Below are 26786 nucleotides of genomic sequence, written 5' to 3' on the forward strand. Positions count from 1 at the left end.
AAACTGCAAAGTCAAGAGCCTCCATCAGGACAATCGTGGTCAGAAGCTCAAAAGGTTTCAGTTATGAGTTCAGTTCATATTTCCCCATTAAACCTAATCACTGAGATGATCTCCAGGGATTTACAATCTGAATACCAACTTAACAGGGCTTTAAACTAACACCATAATTTCAGAATTCACTGGAAAGTGGCATAAATTTGGCATACTTTCTGCAGCTGTGTAACGTAAAAAATCAAATCTTTCAGACCTTCTCCAGTGACCAGTTCCCTTAGAGCAAATTGAACTGCTCCAGCTTAGCTGTGAAAACTGCAGACAATTATGAATTCCCTGTTGGAGAGGAAAGGCTAAGGGCATTCTATGCTAGTGATAACAAAAGAAATATTTCTCAGCAGCAGCAGCACTATTTCTGACCTGGGCACAACCCAAGACCTGGAAACACTGATGAACAGCTAAACTGACAAAAGATGGATGGCTTTCAGTGGAGGGAAGCAGATAACACCTCTGTCACCAAAGATCTAGATGCTTCTCTGAGACAACCAGCATGACCTTTACCTTGTTTTTATTGCAGGTCCTTTCAATTTATACTTGTTTATCCAAATGTTTACTGTTTTATGTACACATTAATTTGTTTATAGCCCGCAACCCAGACTAGTACAGTGATGTCAAGAAAAATGAGACAAAAAACGTACAGTTGTATGCATTAATAGCTCCTCTGAAGGCATCCCCTGACTTGTGTAAATTTATTATTTTTGCCAGATAGGAATGGCCTACATTCAGTACCATTTCTGATTTTGGTCAGTTCCATTTATTTCTATATTGAGTCAGTCATTAAACAGAAGTCTTCATAAAAGGATTATTTTAAACCAAACAGCAGTGGTACTCTAACAATTATCAAATGACAAATATATGAGTTATTACTAAAGTCTGACAATTAAGGTACACCTGAATGAACTCAAAGGATTCAATTTCCTTCATGTTCAGGTATGTTATTGATGTTGAAGTGAACTGGGGTCAGAAAAAGATTCTTGTTCAAAGAAAATATATTTTAAAGGAGAAGCAACTCATACACAGTGGTACAAACACAGATGGGATTGCCAAGGTACAAAGAGGACTAGAAGATGGGCTAAGAATATGGCCCAATAGGAAGGTATCACATCTTCTATTTTTATTTATCAGGACAGCCATGAGAGGTAATGGGGGCTGCTTTATGATGGCTGGTTTTCAAACGAAATAGAGCAGGGAAGAATGTCAGAGTATCTCAAAGTCCTTAGCTGGGTTACAATTGGGTTAAAATGTATCAAATTTAGTAGCTATTTCTAGATTTCCCTCCCAGTTGCTTTTTTGCCCTTTCAATTCCATTGAATAAGGAGACCGACGAAGAAAAGTAAGAATATAGGTAATTTATGACTTAATAGCTGAGCTAACATTCAGGTTCTTGCTAGATGAAGGATACTGTCATTCCTATGGATCTCCTTATCTACACAAAAGTACAAATACCTCAGAAAAAATAATTTAAGAAGAGTTGGTAATTTTTCATTATCAGAGCTGCAGGTTGCAGTGACATGTTTTAATCTTGCTTCTCTTTGCATCTAGTTTAGTTAGTAACACACAAAATACAGGAAAAATAATGTAGTAACTGAAACAAGGATTTGAAGATCAACACCATGGCACAGTAGAAGAAAATTAGACACACAGAGATGGGGCAGCAGGAAGCAGAGTAACAGAATGCACACATGCACATGATCATTGAAGGCACAAAGAGAAATCTCTCCATAATAAATCACACCTTTCAAGAAAAGACATCTTTTCAATTCAAATATCTTACATGAAAAAAAACCCAACCATTTTGTTTCAATAAATAAACAAATTGTTTTCCCTTCTTCTCCACAAACCTCTAGCCTTCTGTACACTGCAGAGACAATAGCCTGGATGGATGCTGGCAGAAGGCTGAGACTGAGAGCTTTCTCAAGTTAATTTATAGCCATGGGTGGTAGAAGATCCACTCTTATAATTTTAATTTACTGACTGCTGATTAGATAAAGTTAACAAGAAAAACTATTCTGCTGCTGCTGCTAATTATGCTGTAGCTGCTGTGGTACTGTAGCTTTAAATGCCAGTCAAGGGCACTCAGAGCTTTACAGAAAAATCTCTGAAATGAGTAATTGCTTTAACCAAAAAGCTGAGATAATAAGTATCTACCATCTGCAGAACAGTTTTAGCATGAATGTCTTACCATATAAACTTGTACTCCAAATTCTCAAGGTACATAGTATTTCCTTACTTTATGTGTTAACTGACGTGCTATTCTGATGTTAACATTCATCAGTTTCCAAAGCACAGTGCTTTCAAAGGAGAATCATATATGAACTGACCTCTCTGACTTGTCTTTAAAAATAATAAAGACATTTCATGTCATAGAAAGCAATAAAATACAGATTTTATTTAGACTATACTCCTAATTAAATTTATTTGCATTAGCTGTTAAAGCATATCCTGTTTTAATAACCAAAAAGAAAACATTCTCACCAGCTTTTCTGCTTCCGTGTTCATCTCTCTCAATTGTTTGATGTGTTCCTTCTTGATCATAAGGATTTTCGATAACCTCGTCTAAAACAAAGGAACTATTTTTAGAAAGAATAGGTCCTTAAGCAGTTTTGAAACACCATAAAAATTCAAGACAGAAAAACCATACCCGTTTCTTTCATAATGTTAAATGTATTTTTCAGTTGTTTATCAAGTTAATAAGCAAAAATAAAAATTAATTAAAATTAAATGATGGAATTTCCAGAGATTTTTAAAGCAATTCCAAGTGCCCTCAATTGATGAGTGCTAAAATCCATCAGCTGAAATTCCCCAGAGGAAGACTAACATTATTTATGGCCAGCTAGAGGCTGAAGAACCTTTGTTTTTTTAATAGGCTGAAGGAGAGTGAAGGTTGTTATGGTCATGATACTACAATTAGTATCACTCACCTTACTACACCTTTTTTCCCCCACAACAGTTCTCAGCTGTGCCCTCCACCGAGCACCAGCCCTTTGTGCAAACTCCCGCAGTTAACCCTGGCATAGAGATTGGATCTATTTTATAGAGAACAACTCTGGGCTTTCCATTTCCCTCTTTTGTAATGGGAATACCCTGTGTCTCCTGCCCTGGGGACCTAGCAGGCTGAAGTGGAAATCACTGGGAGCACCTTCAACACACTCATCTCTCCCAAAACTATTCATACTCTAGGGCCCTGAGAGAAATCCTAGCTTCACTACAACCAGCAACACTTTTATTACTGGAATAAACAGAGCAAAAATTTCAGGTTTTATAAATTCCAGAGGGGTTAACTACATCCTAGCAGTGAAACACGTGACTGGAAGAAATAGGAACTCCTAGTTCAACACACATCTGATTTATATATAATCCCTTTTGTGATTTTCAAGTCCAGTCTTAATGCAGCCAAGTTGCTTGCCCCTACAAATTGTAATTGTAATTAGAAAATTGTTCCAGGATCTCTTTCAGCTAATGAGGAATAGTCTGGGAATTTCCATGCTAAATGTATTCTTTTTCACTTCATAGCAATTTGTTCAGAATTGCCAAACAGCCAAAGCTGGTTTTCAGCTAAATATAGTGTTCCCTCCTTGTATTTATCCCTGCTTATTCAGAGATAATAAAAGCATCTCTTCTCCACTGTTCTTCCACCAGACTAAGCACAACCTAAGCCTTTTCAGACTCCACTCCCTTAAAGAGCTCTTAATCTCTTGAACTTTTGTGGCCCTTTTTATATCTTTTTCCATTCACTGCCATCTTTCCTGTGTGTGAGCACAGGAAGCCTGTAACAGTATTCTGAATGACACACCAGGAAACTAAACCTGTAAAATGGCATCAGTGTTTCTCTCTTTCTACTCCAAATATTTTGCCAGATGCCATCTTATGAATGGATGGTGAGCCATGGCCAGAGGCACAGAGGCAACACTGCATGGGTTATCAGCCTCCCAAGTCCAGCTGCTCCTTTCTGCCCTTGTGCTGTCCCCAGTGACAGCACTTGCATTTTTGCTCTTGGTATTTTGCATGAAGAACTCAATCACAGAAGAGATAATGACAAAAAAAAAAAAAATTCAGAAGGGGCAAGAAAGAAAAGGTTTAAAATTGTTACTTGTGAGCTGGATTGCCTCTCTGATCTAGTTTCTAACACACCACACAAGTGTTTGTGTTGCCAATAAAACACCTGTGAGGAAGAAAAGCACTGTACACCATCTGCCACTGTTGCCAAAAAGTTCCTTGTCAAGCTCTGCTGTCATCACCATCCAGCAACTGCCTAACACGTTCTTCTCCTTCATGAAGTTGATGAGTCCCCAAATTAATGCAGAATATATAATATGTTCCCCGAATTTGAAAGGCATTTGATTCGTAACTTCTACTTTGATATGCAGACATATGTGAGGATGCACAGCACCAGTTCTCCATTGGATGAGCTTGGATTTTCTATTATATTCATCCTACTCTAAGATATATTCCAGTGACCAGGATAATCTGATTCTGAGGATTTTCACTGAATCTATCATGTCCATCAACTTTCTCTCAGGGGTACATTTTATTACATAGACCTCAATTTTCATCTGCCAGTGAATGCTATAATTCAGTCTAGCCCTCTTTGTGTTGAGAAATTCTTGCCTAACAACTCTATTTTCACCATAACTCATCCTGTTTACTGTTGCAATTTATAGTTCTCAATAAACTGGAAACATGTTTTTAGTACAATGGTTTTCCACATTAAAAGAAATGAAGGGACAACCCAACCAGAATGTTTAGACTTTCACTTCTGATTTCATCTGTTAGTCATAAAATATGAGCATTTCAAAATGCAGTGTGTGATCACTTGCTATGCAGTATTTTCAAAATTTTCATAAGGAGAAATCAGCCAAAAATCGAGTACCCATTTTCAGATTTTTCTGATATTTTTTTTTTAAATTTTCCTCCTGCATTTAAGTTGGGAAGATCCCTCCTTTCCCCACAGGCAGAGACCAGGTCACTGTGGTGCCTGTGCTGCATCACCACACTCCCTCTACCGGGCATGCAGCGACCCTGCCAACATCTGCTTTGTCCTACAGTGCTGCCTTCCAACTGAATTCTTTACCCCAAAACAAAAGCAGGGAGGAAGGAAAATTAAAAAAGCTGTAGCTGAATACTTGGAAAAATGTCCTCCAAATTTAAATACTGGCTAGAATGTACAAATACAATCTATTGATTTTGAACTACCATATAGCATATGAAATATTTAATGACACACATAATTAATTAAGCATGAAAGACTTTAAAAAAAATTAAAACACATTTATTGCTGACTTTATTCTTAATTTCATGCTAATTTTTGAGCCAGTCTTCTAATGCATCAGTCCACAGTCTCAGATGTCAAAATGTAACGTGTAGTAATAAATATAAAGATTTAGAAAAACGAACACAGTGTAGAACAATAATTAAAATAGTTGCTATAAGTCCCAATGTTTGCTTACAACTTCAAGTTATAGGAAAAGAGAATATCCCTAACATTTGTCATTGTATGCATGTGATTTTGGATTCACTTCCTCTTCTTCCAAATTAATTTCAGATAAGGGAAATAAGGGGCTGGCTTGAAACCTTAATCAAAGTGTGTTCTGTATTTTCTGTTTTGTCCAAAATTCTTCCCATAAAATTGTTTCTTTGTGGTCTGGTTTTTGAGAAAGTTTTCTTGGAATCAAACTGTTTTTGACAATTTACTTCCTGAATCAATATTAAATGAGAAAAAGGGATTTGACTTTGTTTAAGAACCCATCTATCAGAAAGGCTAAAAAAACATTGTGAGCAGCAGCCCTTAACATAAAAATACATCTGGACTGGTGAATACAACACAATCAATAATCAGCATTCACCAGTCTCATGTATTGCACAACACCAAATTTAAGTACCTCCTCAAACTTCTAATTAAAAAAGTGATTCTTAAAAATTATGCTTCAAGTCCTTCAATAAATGTTTAAGCCCTGTGATTCTTTGTCGTTGCTCAAATAGACAAATATCAAAAATCTGTGGATTGATTTTGTTCAGAGTATTTTGAAAATCTTCAAGCAAAAATACATATTAATGTGGTATCTTTCTAAAATGCCACCATTTGCAATACAAGCAAGAGGCCTATACTTGTAAAACTCAGATTTCCTTATACTGAGTAGTAATACACAACCACATGTGACTGACAAATCACACATTTTCATATTTAAAATGCAGAAACAACATCATAAACAGATCAATTTGATGTACTAAGTAGATGTAAAGCTCAATACACCTCAGTTACAAGTCTCACTGATCACACTCCGTGACTCAAATGGGACAGCTGCAGATACAGTTTAGCTGCATAAAACTGTATCTTGTGTATTTCAATTTTACCATAATTAATCTTATAGTAACTACACCTATTTTAAATTTTCTTAGCTAAGCTAGATGCCATGCCATCTTTTTCAAAATTAGCTTCATACAAGTTTCATCTAAAAAATCTGAATAGATGATACTGTCAAACAAAATTCATTATGTTGTATGGCCCAAATGTTAGTGTGTCATGTGAGCTACTGACACAAATTTATTCTTTTGACCAATTACACAGACTTTAAAATCTGAGAGGCATTTTATTTCTTAGTTCTTAATATTTTAAACATTAATCATTCCAATCTCCTTTGGCATGTTCAAAACTGCTTTCCTTGTAAAAGACTTCAATCACTGATCTTAAGCTAAGCCAACATGAGCAATTACACTCCTCCATCATCCTGGAAAATGCTTCAATGTGTTTTAATATTCAGTGAACCTCAGCTTCCTAACATTACTTGTCCGTGCTCTTCTGAACTGGTACACAAAACCACTGAGGAATTATTTCACAAAGGTGAAAACAAAAAAGTGTTTTCTGTTTAGTGTTATCTATAAAATGAATGTTTGCTTGCATGGAAATGAGTGCTGCTTTACTTCTCCAAGAGGGTAGAACATTATATAACAAAATATATATGATAATGCATATAGGCAAATGTTCTTTGCACGATGCAAGTATATTTCAAATACATAAAGAAGTCTTAAAGTCTGCATGTAAAAATAACACTTTTTTTTGGAAGATAAAATGGTAGAGCTGGGAAAATAAGACACTTTTGAGGACCTCTGTGGTCTAAAAAGCAGCATATTTTAAAGGTTATAAACAAGTGAGAAAATGAAGAAGGGGGGATAAAAAAAATATGAACATCTCTTCGGAAGTTAATTTGGCTATTACCGTATCTGTCATAAATTAACAGAAGATCATTGAGCTGCAGAAGAATTGGCAGAATAAACAATAAACAACAAAATTAGGACCTGCAGTTAATACTTACCACTTGAATGAGGAATTCTACTGGAAAGCCTCCTAGTGTCTCACTATCTGTGCCTGAAATTTTGTTTTTCCATGAAGATTGTCCTAATAAAGGATCATTGTCCTATAAAGGATAAAACATCTAAATGAATAGCTTCTTTTTAGAGGGTTTTGGTAAGATTTTGATCATGCTAAATAACATCAGAAAATTAATCTCAAAAACTTTTTAAGGTAACAGCTTCAACAGGTATCAAAAATACTTCAGTGATTCACATCATTCAAACAAAGTAACTCACTGTGATTGGAGACTGGAGTGAAGGAGTGTATGGCAATCGGGGAGGAGTCATGAAGAAGCGCGAGGGCCGCTGTTTCTGTCCGAAGGCAGCGATTGGCATGGTTTCATGAGGCTCATTACTCTGCCAGACAGGGAAAGGGAAGGCAAGGATATACTTCAGTGTTTCATTAATTTTTCTCTTTTGGAACACATAATTTGTTTCTGGGATCTGGACTAGCTGTGCCTATCCACACTCCAGCCCAACAGCAGGAAAAGATTAACATTTTGGTTTTGGTCTAGGAGTTTTCAAAGTGTTCTGGCATCATATCCAATAAAACCGGCACGGACATTTCCAAAAATGCTATTGGCAGACAAATCACAACAGGAATTCAGCAGAGACTCTAAACTCAGATCATGACAGAAACTACAAGAATTACATAAATCCAGCACCACACAGGATACAAAAGAAAGTGAGATGCTCCAGAAATCTTGCAGTCCAGGCTGGACTGTCTGGCAGGAACAAAGCCTAGGAGCTGGGAGATAATCTCCAATTTTTTGGACCAAAACTACATCTTCCCAGGTAGCTTCCTTAGCACAAGAAATTTCAAAATCTAGCTCAGTCAATTCATAATACTTGTTTGCAACTCCCAAAGGCCTTTCCTGACTTTGGCTAGTCACAAAGGGTAAGGGTTTTCTTGAACATTTTCTGCAAATCCTCGCAGGATCCCATTGCAGAGTTCTCTGGGATCTTACACTACTCATTGTATTTCTTCATACTGAACTCAGGCTATTGTAACAGCCTACAACAGTTGGTCTAGTAAATTATTCCACCCTGAGCCATTATGCTTTAATCATAGAGGGTTATCCTGTTCCGTGAAACCATAAACTGTAAAATTTTATTATCCTGGAATTTCCCATGCATCTGTTATGCTTGTTTCTACTTTATGACAATACCACCTGGGTGTAACATTTTTTCTTATTTTTCATTAAAGCATGTCATTGTGGATTTTTAAAATTGCATTTTCTTATTACACCTACTTTTAGAATATGTCATTAATACTTACAAGAACTTCATAATCTGGGACTGTGTGTGTTCCAAGACCTGCCCTGTCAAAAGTCACTCTGTAGGTAGCATTAAGAGTGTCTACAGCATCTATTTGTCCAGTGAACAGACCATCATGGACACCTCGCAAACGGGCTGAAAAAAACAACAGGAGAACCAAGAAACCAAACATTACAATGCTATGAAATAAATAACAAAAACAGATTTATTACATCTTTTGCAAATAATTCTTTATCTGTATACTTAAAGGCCATATATTAAATGAAAAGAAGAAAATAGCAAACCCAGAAACAAGTATGTAGTAGAAACAGTACCAAATTTTTTACAGAAGTTAAGGTCTAGGAGGTCTAGGAGAGTGAGGAGAGGCAGTGTAGTGCACATCTGCTCTTCAACAAGAGCTAAGGGCAGTGGTGTTCAACACAAAAAATGCAATGAACAGTAGCGGACTGAAGAGGAGATGCTAAAGTGAAAAGCACCTGGACCAAAATCAGACAGGAGGGAGGAATTCAAATTTTCATAAAACTAGGCAAAACCTGTGGAATGTTTTCAATAATATTCCTTCCTCTGTTATGTGTAAGGTTTTTTAGTAAGGCAATGTCATGTTTGGCATACAAGTCCAACTACACTGCAATATCAATTGTATATCTGTTTCAAAACAGGTAGTTTTCTATTTATGGAAAAATGAAGTTCAAGTTGTATACTAGGTCAGATTTTAAACTCAGACAACACTCAGTATTTTGAAATTAAGCATCTCTCCAAAATGTGTTAGACATACTAGACATGTAAAAAACCCTACAATTTGAACAGCAGAAATACTAAGTTTGCACCTCAAAACCTTATCACTGTTTTAAAAATACCACTTAATCTTCACAAGCACCTTCTCAATGAACCAACAAAAAATGCAATTTTTGATGTTTTACATTTATTATAATTATGTGCAGTAAGTGGATTATGACTTATTAAAATCTTTGCAAAATACATTTGGCTGCTTATTTTGTTTGTTTTTAAGAAATTACCTGTAACTTTTGTTCCTATTACAAGTGGTAATGGAATTTCTTCTGGAAGATCTTTGAACTGTGAAAGATCTGCAACTTTCCGCTGCTGCAAAAGTCTGATTTTCTGCCGCTTCTGTTTTAACGCTGACCTCTCTTCCTCAAAGAATGCAGAGGAACACCTGCAATATCATTAGATAAAATATATATTACACTTAAATAAATCACTCAAAACATTTATGTGTGAAGGCACATCAAATAAATAGGCACAGTTCAAAAAATCAGTGCTAGAAAATGAAAAAGCTTGGGATATTGTGTTCAAGAAAAAAATTCTCATTTAATGCATTTAGACAAGCTTACTCCTCAGAATCCTCACCTTTAAAATATGAGTCTGTTTTAAAATAATACTCAGGAATACTAGCTGTTGCATTAGTATATCTAAGGAGTACAACTTCTTAGGATTTTTTCTGCTTATAAGGATCCTCTAGGGTCACAACAAAGCTAAAGCTGGCCCCAGTCTGCTCTGGATGCCAGTTCAATGCACGTGAGGAAGGCGTCCTGTGAGCACCTGGCTGCCAGCACTTACTGATACACAGGAGATCCCTTTCATGTGTGCTTATCAACTCAATTAAGCTAACTGAGTATGAAAGGGCACCAGACTCAGCACATAAAAGGGCACTTCTCTGTCTCATCTCCTTGCACCTGTGCAGAGCACAGCTCAGCCCCAAAATCTCTGTTACGCAGATGAACTGTTCTGAGACTGAGCATAGTAAAAGTTTATTTGATCTTGGGCTACTGCGTAAAGTCAGATCATCTGTAGTAGTCCTCTTCCCCATTTTGGGGGGTAGGGTCATTCTTAAAATGCAATCTAAAAGATGGAAGGCTCACTCCCAAAGTGCTTACTTTTTTATTAATCTTCATTTCTAACCTACTGCATAGGCAAGATTCATGAGGGAGATAAGCACAAAGCACAAAGACATTAAGGACTCAATCATATCTTTCATTCCTTACTAAAAAAAGTTTCTTCATTCTTGTGGCAATGAAAGAAGTAATTTTAAAGAAGTGCACTAATGTTATTTTAAGTCTGCCTGATTGCAGAAAGTTATCTATCAAATAATTTGCCACCTTTGTTAATTGCTTTACTGCAGTCAAATGCAGATTAAACATTTTCTGTGGAACTCATACAGTTATATATTGATTACTGATCAATAAGTTTTATTTTATAAATTCATTTTAGAAGACATTGTCAACTCTGCTGATGGTTCCCTCTACTACACTACAAATTATTTTCTGATATAAATCCCTTCAAGATGTTCCTCAGTCATCTCCAACTTAGTACTACTAAGAAGTCAGCTCCTTTTTCCAAGTCTGCTTCTACTACTCTCCTATTACATACTGAAACAAAGGTTTCCTAGGTTTTCTTCTGTGTACCCCTCACTGGGAGAGTTCCACAAAGCCCTTTCAGTTTTCTCCACCTTTTCCTCCACTTTTCTCTTCCTGGCATTGTATGCAAGAAGACTGTAAGCACTAAGCTGCCAGGATGCTGAGACAATTTTATTTTACGCTGTTTCACACTCTATATGAACACATCAGCTGCCTTTTATCATATACATGTTTTCTAAGTTATTGGGGCATAGGCCACCTGTTTTCTCCCAGAGTTAACATAATGAGATCTTAGTCCTAAGCAAGACATGGGAGAAAAACACAAGCAAGAATGAACTGAAGCTGTGAGGTACTTTTGTCAGGTAATGCAGAAATGCACTGCACTGAAGGCTCCCATATGAGGCTTTCCAACCACTATCAGCACAAAAATCACCACTTTGTATAGTCTAGTTTTTGTATAGCCTAGAAATTCTGTTGTAGATTGAGGCTGTAGATGTGTGTCCCACTCACCAGTTTAGCACTGAAGAGCAGAATGTGTTTACCCGGAATTATGTACTGTTCCAGTGGTCCTCTTAGGAAATTAAAATATCTGGAAAGGGATGTGGCAGACATAGAGAGGGATAGAGGTTGGGAAACTTATGAAGAGCTTGCTGGGATATTCTTATTTATTAATGCTATTGACTTCATATTTACTACTGGGGAGGAACAGGTGTGAAATAATGCTTGCAGCGGGCTGTGATTATCAAGTTGCAAAATGCAGGTCAGAGCTTTTGAAGTCCATTGAAGAGAAGAATGGCTAACCACACCGAGACAACAAAATAGGCAAAAAAAAAAAAAAAGAAAAAGAAAAAAGTAATATATACTTTGTATTAGTCCTTCTAATCATGTCCAGGGTCTTGGACTAGGAACAGCAAATATCACCTGATGTTTTTTGACTCATGGTCTTAGAAACACAAATTCAAATGCTGATATACTAATCACTGACCTTGGAAGATCCCTACAACAGCAATTACTGTTTTACTGATAGCTCAGATGGTCTTAAAAAGTCTCTGTCCCAAATGCTGTAACTATTTATGTCGAAAGTATTTGCAATATATTCCGGGCTTCTGTTAAAGAAAACCTCCACCCCAGCATTTCCCAAACGCATTTAATAAAGGTTATCCCATCTTCATGCCATCCTATGGAAAAATGAAGATTAAAACTACAGTACAGATCAAAACTGCAAACTCATTAGTTATCTGTAGAGACTTCTTAAGAGGTTGAACATTCTTCTCAGTTTTAACTTGTTTGTGAGAATTTGAACTAACAGAGGAATCACCACCGTCATGTAGTGGCAGGACAAGCAGATCTAAGCTTAATTCATATCCACTGCTATTTCACAAGCCAAATTAAGTTTACACAGAGTACACAAAACTATTACCTCTTCCTTTTCCTGGAGCATATCTTTCCCCACAGTCTACAGGAATCTTACAAGCTTTGCAGGCTCTCATGAAGAATACTGCTGTGCCAATCAAACACACTGTTGATGTGTGATAGGACATTTAAGGTAGCAGCAGACATAAGAAAATACTACAATATATTTAAACAACAACAAAAAAAAAGATGACAACCATGTGCATAACTGTCACAGAGACACTATTATCCTCTGCCATCAACACTGTGGGTGCAAAATATCTTATTTATTTTTAGTCCCTCATGGGGAGATATCAGTATTGACATGGTATATAGCTTACCTCCATATGATGAGGACAGACAGAAGAAATTTCTGACAGAATGGTAAAATAAAAAAATCTTTGCTCTAGAGATAGATGAAAATTGCCTTGAAAAAGCACTTAAATATTTTAGAATAATTCAAAGTCTTTGAAAACTAAGGCCAAAGACCACTCATGACATCTTGAAAGACACTACCAGTAATTTAAAAAACAGTATTAGTAAAGAAATAAAAAGCAAACAGGAATGCTTACTTCATGTAGCTATAAAGCAGTAACTCAAAGTTTGCATTAACAAAAAATCAGACTCTTTATGCAGTCAAATACTTCTACTTCAGAATTTACATAAAGCAATTTCCTGCCTATTTAGACCTTTGGTTCTTTTGGCACAAGTCACTCTTTTTAAAAAAATAACTCCATGATAGCTGAACAAAAATCCCTCAAATCTAACCCAAAACTACTCTCCCTATGGCTTAAAAAAATCAAAGCAAAAAACCAATCCAAAGAATCCCTGAAAAACAAAAGGAGTTTGCAGCCCACCAGGCTGGATGGGGTTTTGCAATCTGATGTAGACAAGGTTCCTGCCCAGGGCATCCCCTGCAACCAATCTTTAAGTTCCCTTCCAACCCATCATTCTAAGACTCTGAAGTTTGGTCCACCAGAGGCAAGCTGATCTTTTAGAGAGGTAACCACTTTTGGCAAAAGTCAAAAGAGAAATTAATGACCTAACCTCCAAAGACACTATTTCTCTCCCAGTAGGAAGCATGACAACAAAGGAAAAGCTATGTAAGTTAAGCTCAAATTACATGAACATCTTTCCAAGAGGAGCTATTTTCAAGCTGGCTCTGCTGCCTTCCCTTGACTGACAATTTTTACTTATGTTGTTTGCAGCTACAGAAGATGAAATAGTCTCTATCATGCAAAATATAACTTGACTCAGTGATCTTTGAAGAAATGGATTCAGTGCTTTGGTGTTTGCATTTATGGAAATAAAAGGCTGATCAATTTATGAAACACTACTTATACAATGACAGGGTGGTCAAGTTTGGAAGGACCTCTGAAGGCTGTCTCCTCCAACCTCTCCAGCCGAATCACCTCCAGGAGGCTTCCCAGGACCATGTCCAGAGGGCCTTTGAGTACATCTTAGGATGGAGATTCTACCACCTCATTTGTGCCTGTTCCCTCTTTTCCATTTCCAGATAATGCTGGAAAAAAACCTGGCCCTATCTTCTCTATACCTTCCCTTCAAATATTTATGATCAAAAATGAGATCTTCCCTTAGCCTTCTCTAGGTTAAATTGTATAGGTTTTGTGAAAAGGTTGAGCTTAATCAGAGGGTTTAAGAATTAAAAATTCTAAAATAAAAAAAAGCCTATGTCCTTCATTAAATTCTAGCTTCTTCTCCACAATGGACAATGCTTTATGGAATACTTTATCTTTTCTCTGTCTTGATAGCCAATCTATGAAAAGTTAAGGATCTACAAAATGGTTTAAAAACAATAATAAAATAAATGAGGTGAAAATGTACCCTTGTTTTCCCCAAGAAGAGCTGGTTATAGACAGAAGAAAAAACCTGAGTGAAAAATTGGCCAGTTCTCCCAGGCCAGGAAGCACTGCAGTATAAAAGATACAATAACAACTTCAACACATCAGTTAAAGCTTGGACACTCAGTTATCTGGAGTGGGAAGAGAACATTTCAAGTATAGGCTCATGAAAACTACATGGACATATGCATTTAAGGAATAGGGTGTGTGAGGGAGAGAGGTGCTCAGAGAACACCTCAATACAATGAGGTTTACTGCTCTTAAGATATTGTTTTGTTTACTATTTGAATGCAACATTTTTTAAAGGAATAATTTCAGTAACATCAAAATTACATGTAAGTAATAGCTGAAAGAAAAGAAAGAAAAAATTACCTCCGTGGTTTTCCCATTAATCGCCTGATTTTCCCCCATTCTACTCTTGTCAATTTTCTGGTCTTCAAAGTTGGAAAGGATTCTTTCAGGCATATACAGAAATCATTATCTCCTTCAAATAGTGGCCTGTTGAAACATAATTATAGTCCTGTGTTAACCACACTAAGTAAACTTTTGTCACAAGATTCCAAAAAACATCCATCATCAGAAACTCATTTAAAAAATTAATATAAATTAGTCACATGAACAAGACACTTTTATTCAAAAAACAACTTTAATTCAGCCAAAAACAAAATCAGAAAGTTTCCAGGACTATTGTTCTTTGACTCTTACTACCACTGACATTTAAAAATGCTCCTTTCCCTAGTTTCTACAGAGAAATACACATAATTCATCCTGCTCTATAATGGATAAAAAGACACCAAATGAAACTTCAGCAGAGTCAGCTCAGTGTCATGAGGATACTGCAACACACTGAAGGAAACCAGTGAGTGAAATATTGAGATTAAAGGAAAGGACAGCATGGTACTGAGAAACAGACAGAACCTTTTTTCATCAATTCATTCAATTGTAACTCAGAATCTCAACAGAACTTTCCAAAATACAGGAAATTGAATCAACTCATCATTCTCTACAGCTGTACAGGTGAGACTTCTATTGTAGCATCCCATGACTCCATGGTGAAGCACAGGATCAGTATGAGAGAAGTGACAGTTCAGAGAACAGACCTGCACAACTCAAATTTCTCTCTGATGCTATGACCCATCTCTATTTCTGTTTTATGATTGCCTTTTTCTTTGTAGTACCACATCCTTCTTAGGCTGAGGAGACAAGGGAGCAGCAAGAGACATGCCCATCTAATAGAAGGTTAATCATAAAAGACTATGTGCAACTGAAATAGATCCCTCCTGGCGAGAACAAAAGGATAACTGCATCCTAGAGAAAGCTGCTTTTCTCCACTCTTTGCAGGGCACTGGGGTTTGGAGAGGAACATACCCCAGCACAGAACAAAGAGGACTTTGGAAGCAACACTGCTTTCAACTGAGTGTCTGGGGTAGCAGGAGAGAGGAAAGGTGCACAGATATAAGGAAACTCAGGCAAGAATGGAAGAGAATAGTTTTGCAGTAGGAGGACCTGCAGCTGTGGCATGAAGTGGGAAAAAAAACAAAAAGAATGAGCAATGAGGCTCAGGAAACAGACACAGAAGAGTATACAACAGTATCATTTTGTCCATATTTACTATTGCTAACATAAGGTATCTATATAAAGAATAACTAGCCTGGTATTTTTTTGGGGTTTTTTTGGGGGCTTTTTTTTTTTTTTTTTTTTTTTTTTAGAAAGATAATCTGTATTTGATTGTTCTTACTAACTCTTGTCCTTAAGCAGGCAAACTCTAAACCCACAAGATTGGAAGCTCTGGAAAATGGTGGAAGCAAGTTACAGGTGCATCTGCTTCTGAGGGCCAGTGATCACTGTAATAGTAAGTAGCACTTCAGAAGTCTCTGGATGTTCAAAATCAATGTGACTTTACAGAAAACAGTCCACTGCAGTAGTATATAGAGAATGCAGGTGAAACAGCTTCAATAATCTAATAACCACAGGTGACAGCTGTAGAAATAAAAATATTTCCAAAACTTACAACAGATATGGCATTTGATTTGATTATTTCAATTTTGGATGCAATAATTTGATGAAAATATTCAGAGACTTGTACAGTGAGCCATATTTTGTCAGTTGATAGCTCTGTGATTTAAACTTTTTTAAGCTTCTCATTAAGCCTGATCATATCACTCCAAACAAGATATATCAAAGTTTTCCTTCCAAAGATATGTAGTCTCTTACTGAACAATGCTATAATATCTAAACATGGTCATATCTTACAAGCATTACAAGTTGTATTTGATTTGCAAGGAAAGGTTTTGGCAGAGGGGGGCTTCAGAGGTGGCTAATTTGAGAAGCTGCTGGAAGCTTCTCCCATATCCCACAGAACCAAGGCCAGTTGGTTCCAAGGTGAACCCACCCTTGGCCAAGGCTGAACCCATCGACGACGGTGGTTGTACCTCTGAAATAATGCAGTTAGGAAGCGGAAAAAGCCCTGTGCAATTGCAGCAGGACAGAGCTGTAAGAGAATCTGAGAGAAACAGCTCTGCAGACACCGAGCCAAGGTCAGGGAAGGAGGTGCTTCAGGCACCAGAGCAGATTCCTCTGCAGACCATGGTGAAGCAGCTGTGTCCCTGCAGCCCATGGAGGGCCCCAAGTTGGAGCAGGTGGATGCCCAAAGGAGGCTGTGAACCCATGGGAAGCCCCTGCTGGGGCAGGCTCCTGGCAGGACAGCGGAGCCATGGAGAAGAGCCCATACTGGAGCAGGTTTTCTGCCAGGACTTGTGACCCCATGGGGGACCCCCACTGGAGCAGTCTGTTCCTGAAGGAATACATCTCATGGAAGGGGTTCTCACTGGAGCAGTTTGTGAGGAACTGCAGTCCGTAGGAAGGACTCATGTTGGAGAGCCTTGCAAAGGACTGTCTCCCGTGGGAGTAGAAGAATTCCTTCCCTGGAGAAAGGAAGGAGCAGAGACAGTGATGAACTGGCCACAACACCCATTCCCTGTCCCCCTGTGCTTATGGTGGGTTGGGCATAGAGGAACTGGGAATAAAGTTTGAGAAGAAGGGAGGTGTTTTAGGATTTGGTTTTATTTCTTATTATCCAACTTTGATTTGATTGGTAATAAATTAAAATAATTTTCTGAAGGCTAGTCTGTTTTACCCACGACAGTAAGTGGTGTGGTCTCTCCCTGTGCTTATCTCAGTCTTTGACTCTCTTGTTACATTTTCTCTCCTGTGTCCAGCTGAGGGATGATAGAGCAGCTTTGATGAGCACCTGGTCTAGCCAAGGAGAAACCATCACACCTGCATACATGGATAACTATCAAAGAAGATTTCGGTATTACCTGCTAAACTCAAAATTCTATTCTACTGAAAGACCTACAGTTTTGTAGATAATTCTTTAAGAATAAACCAGAAGTTCTTGGTCTGTTGCAAAAATCATTATTAAAAATGTCACATATTAAAATTACTCCTAGAAATAAGTAGAGTTTGGGTTTTTTGTTTTGTTTATTTTTTTCAAGTAAGGGTGTAAAAAGCATGAAAAGACAAATTCTTTCAGAGGAATTAAATCCTAGAGATGATAAATTTAAAACGAACTAAAATGGACATGAAATTTCTCCACTTCTGATGAATATATGCCAAAATGTTTTTCTGTTGCTATGACTGCCTTCTCAGTTAAGGAAAAAAAGCTACAGCAATTGTGATTAAAATAGGAAGGAAAACCAGTAATTATTTTGTTTGTACATTCTGGAAAATAATGCTTAACTCTGAAGCCATTCTTTAGAATATTAAATACTTGTGTTGCATCTATTAGTCAAACAATGTAGATTTTAATATTCCATTGATCAATAATGTTTTTTACATTTTAGAAATTAAATTGTTTATTTTAAACAATTCACAGTGCTGTGATAGTGGCATTAAGAGAACAAGTGCCAAAACCTCTGAGGCACAAACTGCAGAAACAGTCCAGGAAATACATCATGAGATCCAAGCAGGATGCTGATATCTGCACAAGAACTGAACAGTCAACAGTCACAGCCTGAAGCTCTGTTAGTGATCACAATAAAAACAGGATGATAGGAAAAAAAAAATTAATACCAACATTTACACCTTTTAGAAAAGCAGCACTTTACAAAGAAGCAGTGTCCTTCCTATCTCCTCTGTATAGCACTGATGCAAGGGTTCAGGAAAGTCTAAGTGTTCTGATATCTTCATGTTTAGATGCTAAAAACATTATGAATAAAATCCGGTATCTGGTAGAGGTGATAAAAAGAAAATTATATCCATGAAGGAAGGCTTTCTATAGAAGACTTTCTAAAGTTGGTAGTTGCAAAGAACAAAGAGCACATACATTGCTCACTAGAAAAAAGAGAAACACCCACCGCTACCACCAAACAAAACAGATTTCAATAACTAGTAATTTAAGAATAAGCTGGAGTATCTAACCAATATATGGAACTATACAGCTCAATTTCAGAAAGTTTCTTGTTTCTATACTAATAAGAGATAATTATACAAACCAAACATACTTATCTATATTTGAATAGAACCATTCATATATGCACCACTTGTGAGCTTTGGGCAGTTTGAGCAGGTTCCGAAGCCGTAAACCAATCTTCTGTGACACTTTCTTCTCTGGTGTGGACATTGTTGTACTAAACTTCTATATAGTGAAAAAAGAGAAACAGTTAAAGAGAATCTAGTATTTTTCAGTATTCAAATAAATCTGATTTTCCTGCTAAAAGTCTGCACATATTGTTTCATCGCAATGTTTTTCTTGCAGATCTGTAACAACCCTTACTGCATTATATTAGCAATGCAATCAAACAGAACAGACAGCGTATTTTAACAGGATCAATACCATTATCTCCATACAAAGCTCTTTTAACAGAAACATTTTCCAGCACTGAAAACTACATTATTGGTAACAACAGCATGGCACCAAAATACATACAGACTTCAAAACTCTGAGGCCCCACTGACTGTCTCAGGTGAGCATAAGTGGTGTTGCAGCTCAGATGCCAGCAACAGCACCTGCCTGATTTGCACTAGAACTTCTAATCTTGCCCATTCTTCTTAAGGTGAGGATGAAACTAGGACAGGAGTGTAACACAGTCAAAGCTTTGAGCAGAGTGTCTGCTTAGAAAACTGCAAGAGAAAGGAGCAATCAAGTTTTAACTACATTTGAAAGCTATTTGATAAATCATGGAAAAGACACTGTCTTAGATTGCTTGGATAATAGATAGACCTGTGTTTAAACAAGACCAAAAAAAAAAAAATCTGTAATTTTGTTCCAAGGATGGCTGTCTTAGCTGACAGAAAATAACAGCTTTTTGAGACTATAGGTTTAACAGGGTCCCCCTGCCACCATCAATTGTTATCCTTCTCCAAACATTCAAAGTAGTTTGGACTTTAGTAGCAGCAATAATAGGATAAAGCATAAGGTAGGCACCTTGTTGGCTGCTGCTGCCCTAGATACAAGCCCCTTTCTCCCACTGGAACTCCAGGAAACAATGCAGCAAGATTCGTGAACTACAACAGCTGCAGTCCCTCACAAATATTTATCTGGCAATCATTGGACCTCCAGAATCAGACATTTAAGCAAGAAACAACTGGGTTTAGAACACTACCCAATCTTTCTACTCTTAAGAAATCATGGTAGTGAAGAGAAATGTCATGGTTCTCACTCAGCTAAATGGCAAGTGCCAAGCTTTTCACATGAGACACTGCACAGCACAGCTCAGAAGGCTAATCAGAGCAGTATTCAAATAGTACTTTTTCAGTGAGGTAAATTCAGCCTCTTAAGGCGATGGCACAGAGAAGTGATGTGGATGACAAAGGTACTACAGAGTCAATTAATCGAGAATAAGAGATGTTTCCCTTTCTATTATAACAAATAAAGGCTGACAAATGACAGCTGTTTTTTTGTGCTATGCCAAGGAGTGAACAAACAAGCGGAGGATGGAAAAAACAAGCTCTTTGAACTGAAGTCTTTAGCATTACAGGATCAAGAAGGTAAGCTGGCCATGAAAACAGGCTATAAATCTAGAGCAAGTCCCTAACTTGCTGGGATACATTAAATTCTATAGCAGCCTTCTCAATTATATAATCAGTGCAAAAACTTAGGCAGTTTGAAATTGAAGCTGAATAAATTTATGCTGACTACACAAGATGATTGTTTGCAGGAGCATGATGGGCAGTTAGTCTGGAATCCTTTCTAGCTCTGTGTGTTCATGTCCAAGATAACAAAGAACAGGTACTCCCATACACAAACTTCTTGCTTTGTTGTAAGAAAGTTCTTATAAACTGGTTCTTACAAACCAGTTGTAAGAAAGAAAAATATTAATCTGTTTTGAATTGTGGCTTACTTCTAGCAACAGTTTTCCTCACAAGAAGATTCATAAACCAAAAATGCAACTTGAAAAGCAAATATATTCTAATTTTCAACTAAAACAGATAGGCTTGTTCCCCTTTTTGGTAAAAATATCTCCATACATGTATTTAGGTACCTGTGGAACCATCGCAACCTTCTGATTTCTTTTAGGTGACCTTGTGTTTATTTGTCTGTCATCTTCTTCACTGAAGAGTCGACTCCGTTTTGAATTTCTGAAGGGCTGTATGGAACAAAATTAAGAATTACAAGCAAGAAAGCTGATTTCTCTGTTCATGCACAGAATTCACAGTGAGAGGAATGAAATGCCTCTTCTCTTATCACCTGTTGGTTTTCAGGCACATGGTACACAATAAATAGTGCCTCCTAGCACTCAGAGATCTAAGGACTGAGAGAAGGAGTTCAAGATTCCAGGCTTTTCCAGTGCTAACTATAACCATTACTACACTGCTGGCCCAGTTTCACAGAAGTATTTAGAGCCTAACTCCCACTTGTTTCCATTAGAGTTAGGTGTCTAAACACTTGTGTATCTTAGCTTGCCTTGGTTATAAGTAGTACATCTGTTAAGTGATTTTTTTTTAAATTTTGGATCAAAGAAAAAAAGGTTTATTCAAACACTGTATTTGTTTTGTACGTTCTCAGCTACACAGAATTTTAGCAGAATTTTCTAATAAAGTGATGTGTGTTTGCTGGTTTTTTAACTCACTGAAAGTATCTGCATAGCAAAATGCTAAGAAGATTGAGTCTGAAGAAACTACATCTTGAATAAGTTATATGACAATCACAGAAAAAAGAATTTAGAATTTATGCTAAGTGAAATTTACTTGTGTACTGCTATAGCTCAGAAAGAATTAGAAGGCTGACTGAAAACAAGAAATAATATTGTAAATGTGTCATGAAATAATCACTTAGTTATTCCTCAACATCTGACCCTATGACGAAAGACTCCTGCTTTCACTGAGGACAAAAGAGCAACCTGTGACTGGCTGTTAGCACTGAGGGGAAGCAGCTTTTCCTTTTCCTTCCATGAAGGTTCTGTGGCCCAGCATAAGAGCCAGAGACAAAATAAATCAACAGAGTTAGATAAAACTTCATTAACAAGTGTTTGCACTTTAGAAAGACATTTAATACATTTGTGACAGGTTAACTGCTTGAAAAGAGATATTTTCTATTAAATTAATCAGTGGTAGCTAAAAATTTGTCTGTCCCATGCCATCTGAACATGGGGCTTTCCCAGGAAATGTGCTTCTCTTACTCTAAATTATATTTATAATACTATTATATACTATTTTATAAAAAGAACTAGACAAATGTATTTAAGTAACAGAAGTGTTCTGTATGTGATAGACACCTAGGCACATACAGCACACTGAAGAAAACATTAATTCCTGGTAGATATTACAAACCAGGAAAGACACACACTGGACAGAGGAACTATATATTGACAAGGTAACCAAATCATCATGATCCAGACCAAGAAAACTGCTTTACAACCCTCAAACTGCCAAACTATGCTCCAAAGAACCATCCAAAATGAGAAGAGTTTAATCACTCTGGACTGTCTGTGCCTCACACCAGAGCAAAATAACAAGTGCTGCAAAGAGGTATCATCCACAGTGGCTAAATAGATCAGGCATTTTTGGAAAGATTTTTCAACCAACAGTAAAACACGTCCTCAAAACTTTCAGCATTCAGTAAACTCAAACTATTCCATGACATCTTAGCAACATGGGTCACTGCCAACATGTCAGACTATGCTCTGATCTCTTCCCCAGCTTTCTACAAAACATTGAGCTACATTCAAAGTTTGACTCCGTGTTTTTACCACCCACAGCCACCATACCTAAGGACTGACAAGGTTTTTGTCCAGATATTACAGTCTGTCTCTTTAGGTCTTTAGCACATGTGATCTTCTAAGTTACCAGTAAGGCTTGTTTCTGTGGGATGATGGGCATTCCTGGGAAGCAGCTGAAAACTGTGACATGAACTGCAGGAACTAAGGGTCTTCACAAAGTTCTGGTCTCCCTCTGGAACTGCATTTTGTAGACCTTATGTTCTCTAGCATAAGCACATAGCAACATGTGTATATACAAGCATCTGTATGAATCCTACCAAAATAAATATCAGGGAGAAGATCACAGGATAAGAAACAAACAGTTAGGCAAAAACAAACCACAAGACTGAAATGGTCAACCCAAACACAAGACATCCCACTGGAAGCTGCAGCTCATTTCATATCCCCACCCCAAGGTTGTTCTTTAATGTAAGGCCTCCTATGAAAGTTCTCAGAATACACAAATTTCACTGACAGTCCTTTACTTTTATTAAAATCTGTCCATCAGAAGGCACAATGATAGAAGTGCATTATGATATCTTCCCTTCCTTTCCTTTCTGCTGCAGTTCTCAGCCATAATTAGAAGTGAGATGTTTCATGAGATACAAAAATGATTAATCAGAATTGGTGATTACTAAGCTCAAGGTGGTAGATACAGTACAAATACTTCACACAGCACTTGCTTTTCAAAAAAAACAGAGAGGAAATTATTTTGATCTATATTGCACAAGGTCAGCAATTTAATGTGTTTGATTATTCATTTATAAAATATGTTTTCATCTCTTATGCAAACTGTGCAAAGTGCTTGTGAAGGATATAGTTTCACCTTTGGACATTACAAAACTATAAATCTCAGCCTTTTTTTTGTGATCCTTACATTTGACTCGCTGTATGGTATTTTTACTAATCCTGAAGCTTTTTACTGCTTCTTACCATTTCCACTGCAGAACCAGCATTCTTGCTTTTCCAAATGTGGGTTTTCTGCAGAGAATTATATTTTTCATTCCACGAACTGGATAAACTTCCCTCTGTTGTGAAGAAAGCACATCACTAATATATCTAGATATATATATATATGTATGCATATGCTTTAACATAACTACTGTCCAAAACCAACATCATCAACTACTAAAATATTTACTTGCAACATCTTTGAATTCAGTAACAGATTTTAGATTTCAGTATTTTTATTAAATGATTCTTAACATTAATTAAAAAAAACCGAAGGAGATTTTCACCACAAGGAGGAACATAAACAAGTATTTTTTATTTATGACAATGTTTAGGTTTCTTGAAACCTCCTTTGCTGGAATCAGTTACTTCCACTGTCAGGTTGACACAAATCAACAGTTCAACTGTGGCTGTAACTGAAACCTGGACAAAGGAAAGCTCTACAAGACATAGAAACCTTCTAGCTCAAGAAAGTTATTAAGTGGGTGTACATCAACAAGTAAATAAAATTTTATTGCAACAAATCTGCATTAATTACAACATATTCAACAGACCATGCCTTCCTCTTTGTGTAATAAAACCCTTGTAATACATAAAGAAGCTTTAATTATTGGGCAAATTAGAAGTATTCAAAATTTGTATGAATGTTCATGAAGACAATTTCAAAGAAAAAAACATAAGCAGCAGGTTTTTAATTTAGCCCACAACTTGCTAACAGAGAACACCATAAAATTGTGAAATGCCTTCCTAATATAAATTTTGTCACATGTACAGGTCTCACTAAGAATCCTTCCTGTATCTCACCCTCAAGAGATGAAAGATTACCCCAATCTTCTCATCAAATTTGATGCCTAGGCAGTACTTCTGAAGAAAAAACACATTTCAGGAATTTCACCCAGAAGAGCAGTGTCTAAATACACCACAATATATGCAGTTTCAACTGCCAAGGATTATTATTCTATAGAACTACAAATGCCCACAATAAACCCCATTGTATTTCAACAAAAAAAAAAAAAAAAAAAAAAAAAGTGATTTTCTTGAACTTCCTGAACACAGGAACTAAATACACCTGAAAGTCAGATTGGGTAGAAGTAAATAAGATATTAATTTCTTACCTTTCAAGCTCACAAGTGCTTTTGCTGAAGAACCTGCAATATAGCAAAAAGTCCACATAAATGACAAGCTATTTCAAACCCTACAACCTATGCAGAGTCTACTCATTCTTAATTAATTCTCAGGCAGAAACTGAAATTTAATATTAAAATCTTTCACAGATGAATGAGCAAACTTAGCACACCTTCCACGGCACTAAGCATAGAATTATACATTTTTACCAATAATCCTGAAAGCATATTCACATTTTGGTTTTTTCCTTTAGTTTCATGCCTACAAAACAACTTTATATGTCCAAACTACATTCTTCCATGTGGCTACTTGTTTGATGCAGCTGGCAAATATATTTTACAACTGACAAGAAAATTAAAGAACACTTTTTTTTTTTTTTTAATGATTTCTACCAGTTCGAAATTCTTCAGTGCCCAAGATTTCCAGGAAAGGAGTGGTTTATGCTCAAAAGAAAGAAGATGGATAGCTAGTTGCCCCCTGGTGGTACCTCTTTGTTCAGAAAGGCAGCAGACTCAGATCCCAAATGCAGACAGGACTGTTACTTTGCTCAAACTGTTCAAACACATGAAAATTTCACTGCTCCCCTTCCACTGCATCTGTACAACCTCTGCAATGCTCCTGGGCGAAGAAAACCAAAACTAGGCCTGACTACAGTGGGCCTTCAGGCTTGGAAATGTTCAGATGTCTAAGAATGAGCTGTTTGAAGCAATTGCACTGGCACAGGGGAGGATATTTCTGCATGACAATGCCTCCCCAGATTCATGCTTTTCTCTCAAATCAATTTTATCTTTCCAGTTATGTTCCTGTGTGACAACCACTTCTCCCTGTCACTTTCTCTGCTCTCTCCTTCATCTTCTCTTTGAAACTACTGCTCCAAGAACTTTCTGACTCCAAAGCTCCAGAAATTCCTTGCCGCTGCCATTTAATGCCATTTATCTAGCTCCTTACCTCACTAACCTCACAGTGCCAGAGATACTTGCCTCTAAGAGAATACATTCCAGGGAGTATCACAGAGAATACAGGTGCAGCAACAGCAAAAAAAAAAAAAAAAACAACCCTAATTCCTTATGTTTTCATCATAGTATTTTGTTTGCTGCCATCTTATTATGCCATCTGTTAAAGAACAAAATTTCAATACAAAAAAGAAAGGAAAAGGAAATAAAGTTTCTATTTCTTTTCCCCCAAAAGCTTAAAAACAGAGTTTAAGACATGAAACAGAACTAACTTGGACTCACTGAGGGTTTAGAGAGCTTCCACCCCAGTATCTCCCAAACTGTTCAAATCTACAACAGCAAGCACATCTGGGATTACATGTCAGAACCACGGTGACACACCTGGGCTGTACTGTCACACCTCCTGCACATTTCTTTTCTGATGTATCACCTTTGTTGGGTTGGAGCCCTATCAGTGACTGGCACAGGAAGACGATTCTGTGATGAGTCACAGGGAGTTCAGCTTTTGAAACTAAGCTGTATGTTCAAGGTATCACAATCTTTTCTTTCATTTTATGCTAAAAATCCAATACCATACACTGTGCTTGTATAAATACATGGGTAGTCTGCTATCAACCAAGAATGAACAGCTCTGAAAGATAACATTAAGAACCGTGAAGAGCTACTGTGTCCCTAATTTACATAAGGGATAGTGGGAAATGTGTGCAGGGCTAAGTACACACAGTTTAAGAACATGTCATTGGGGATGGGGACACAGGAGCAGGGTCATCAGGATTGTCAAATGGAGGAGAGGCTGCCTTTGCAGAACAGATCCCTCTTCTGAGACATCTCAGGCACTTCATCTGAACACACAAACATTTTCCTCTTTCTTGCCATCTTGCCAAGTTTAACCAATCCAGTCCAGGGTGAGTATGAACACTGTTAACAATGGTACAGAAACACTCAGCAATAGGCAGCAAAGCTTTATCTGGGGCGGTGTCAATCTCACAGCTGAAGTGCCTGAGATGCTTTGCTAACCATGGGATGCTTCACCTGTGGGGGTGATGATGGGCCAGCAGAAGGTTACTGTGCTACTTCCTAGCTTTACAAGATTAGCACTCCAAAACAGAATTAGTTGCCAAGGAGTTTTCCACATGGGATAGTTAATCTTCTATAAATGCATGTTAGAAGAGGGCTGCTCATTTGTTTTCACTTGACCTGTAATTAATGTATCCAGGGCATCTGTATTTAGGAATACAAGTGTCCAATTCA

General features: G+C 37.1%; 1 protein-coding gene across 3 annotated transcripts in view; it reads right to left on the reverse strand.

Moving 5' to 3' along the window:
- LIN9 (lin-9 DREAM MuvB core complex component) overlaps nt 1-26786 on the reverse strand; it is a 38463-nt gene that overhangs the window by 4249 nt on the left and 7428 nt on the right. The window contains exons 2-11 of one of the 3 annotated variants that reach the window (XM_053939392.1): nt 24573-24605; nt 23440-23534; nt 20791-20895; nt 18811-18944; nt 14678-14803; nt 9693-9850; nt 8678-8811; nt 7636-7755; nt 7362-7463; nt 2527-2607 (exon numbers count right to left, since the gene is read on the reverse strand). In XM_053939392.1, the coding sequence (XP_053795367.1) occupies nt 2527-2607; nt 7362-7463; nt 7636-7755; nt 8678-8811; nt 9693-9850; nt 14678-14803; nt 18811-18944; nt 20791-20895; nt 23440-23534; nt 24573-24605 (1088 nt within the window). The other 2 variants (XM_053939393.1, XM_053939394.1) reach the window with 2 other exon arrangements.

Source organism: Vidua chalybeata, chromosome 3 (genome assembly GCF_026979565.1).
Source record: "Vidua chalybeata isolate OUT-0048 chromosome 3, bVidCha1 merged haplotype, whole genome shotgun sequence".
Lineage (NCBI taxonomy): Eukaryota > Metazoa > Chordata > Aves > Passeriformes > Viduidae > Vidua > Vidua chalybeata.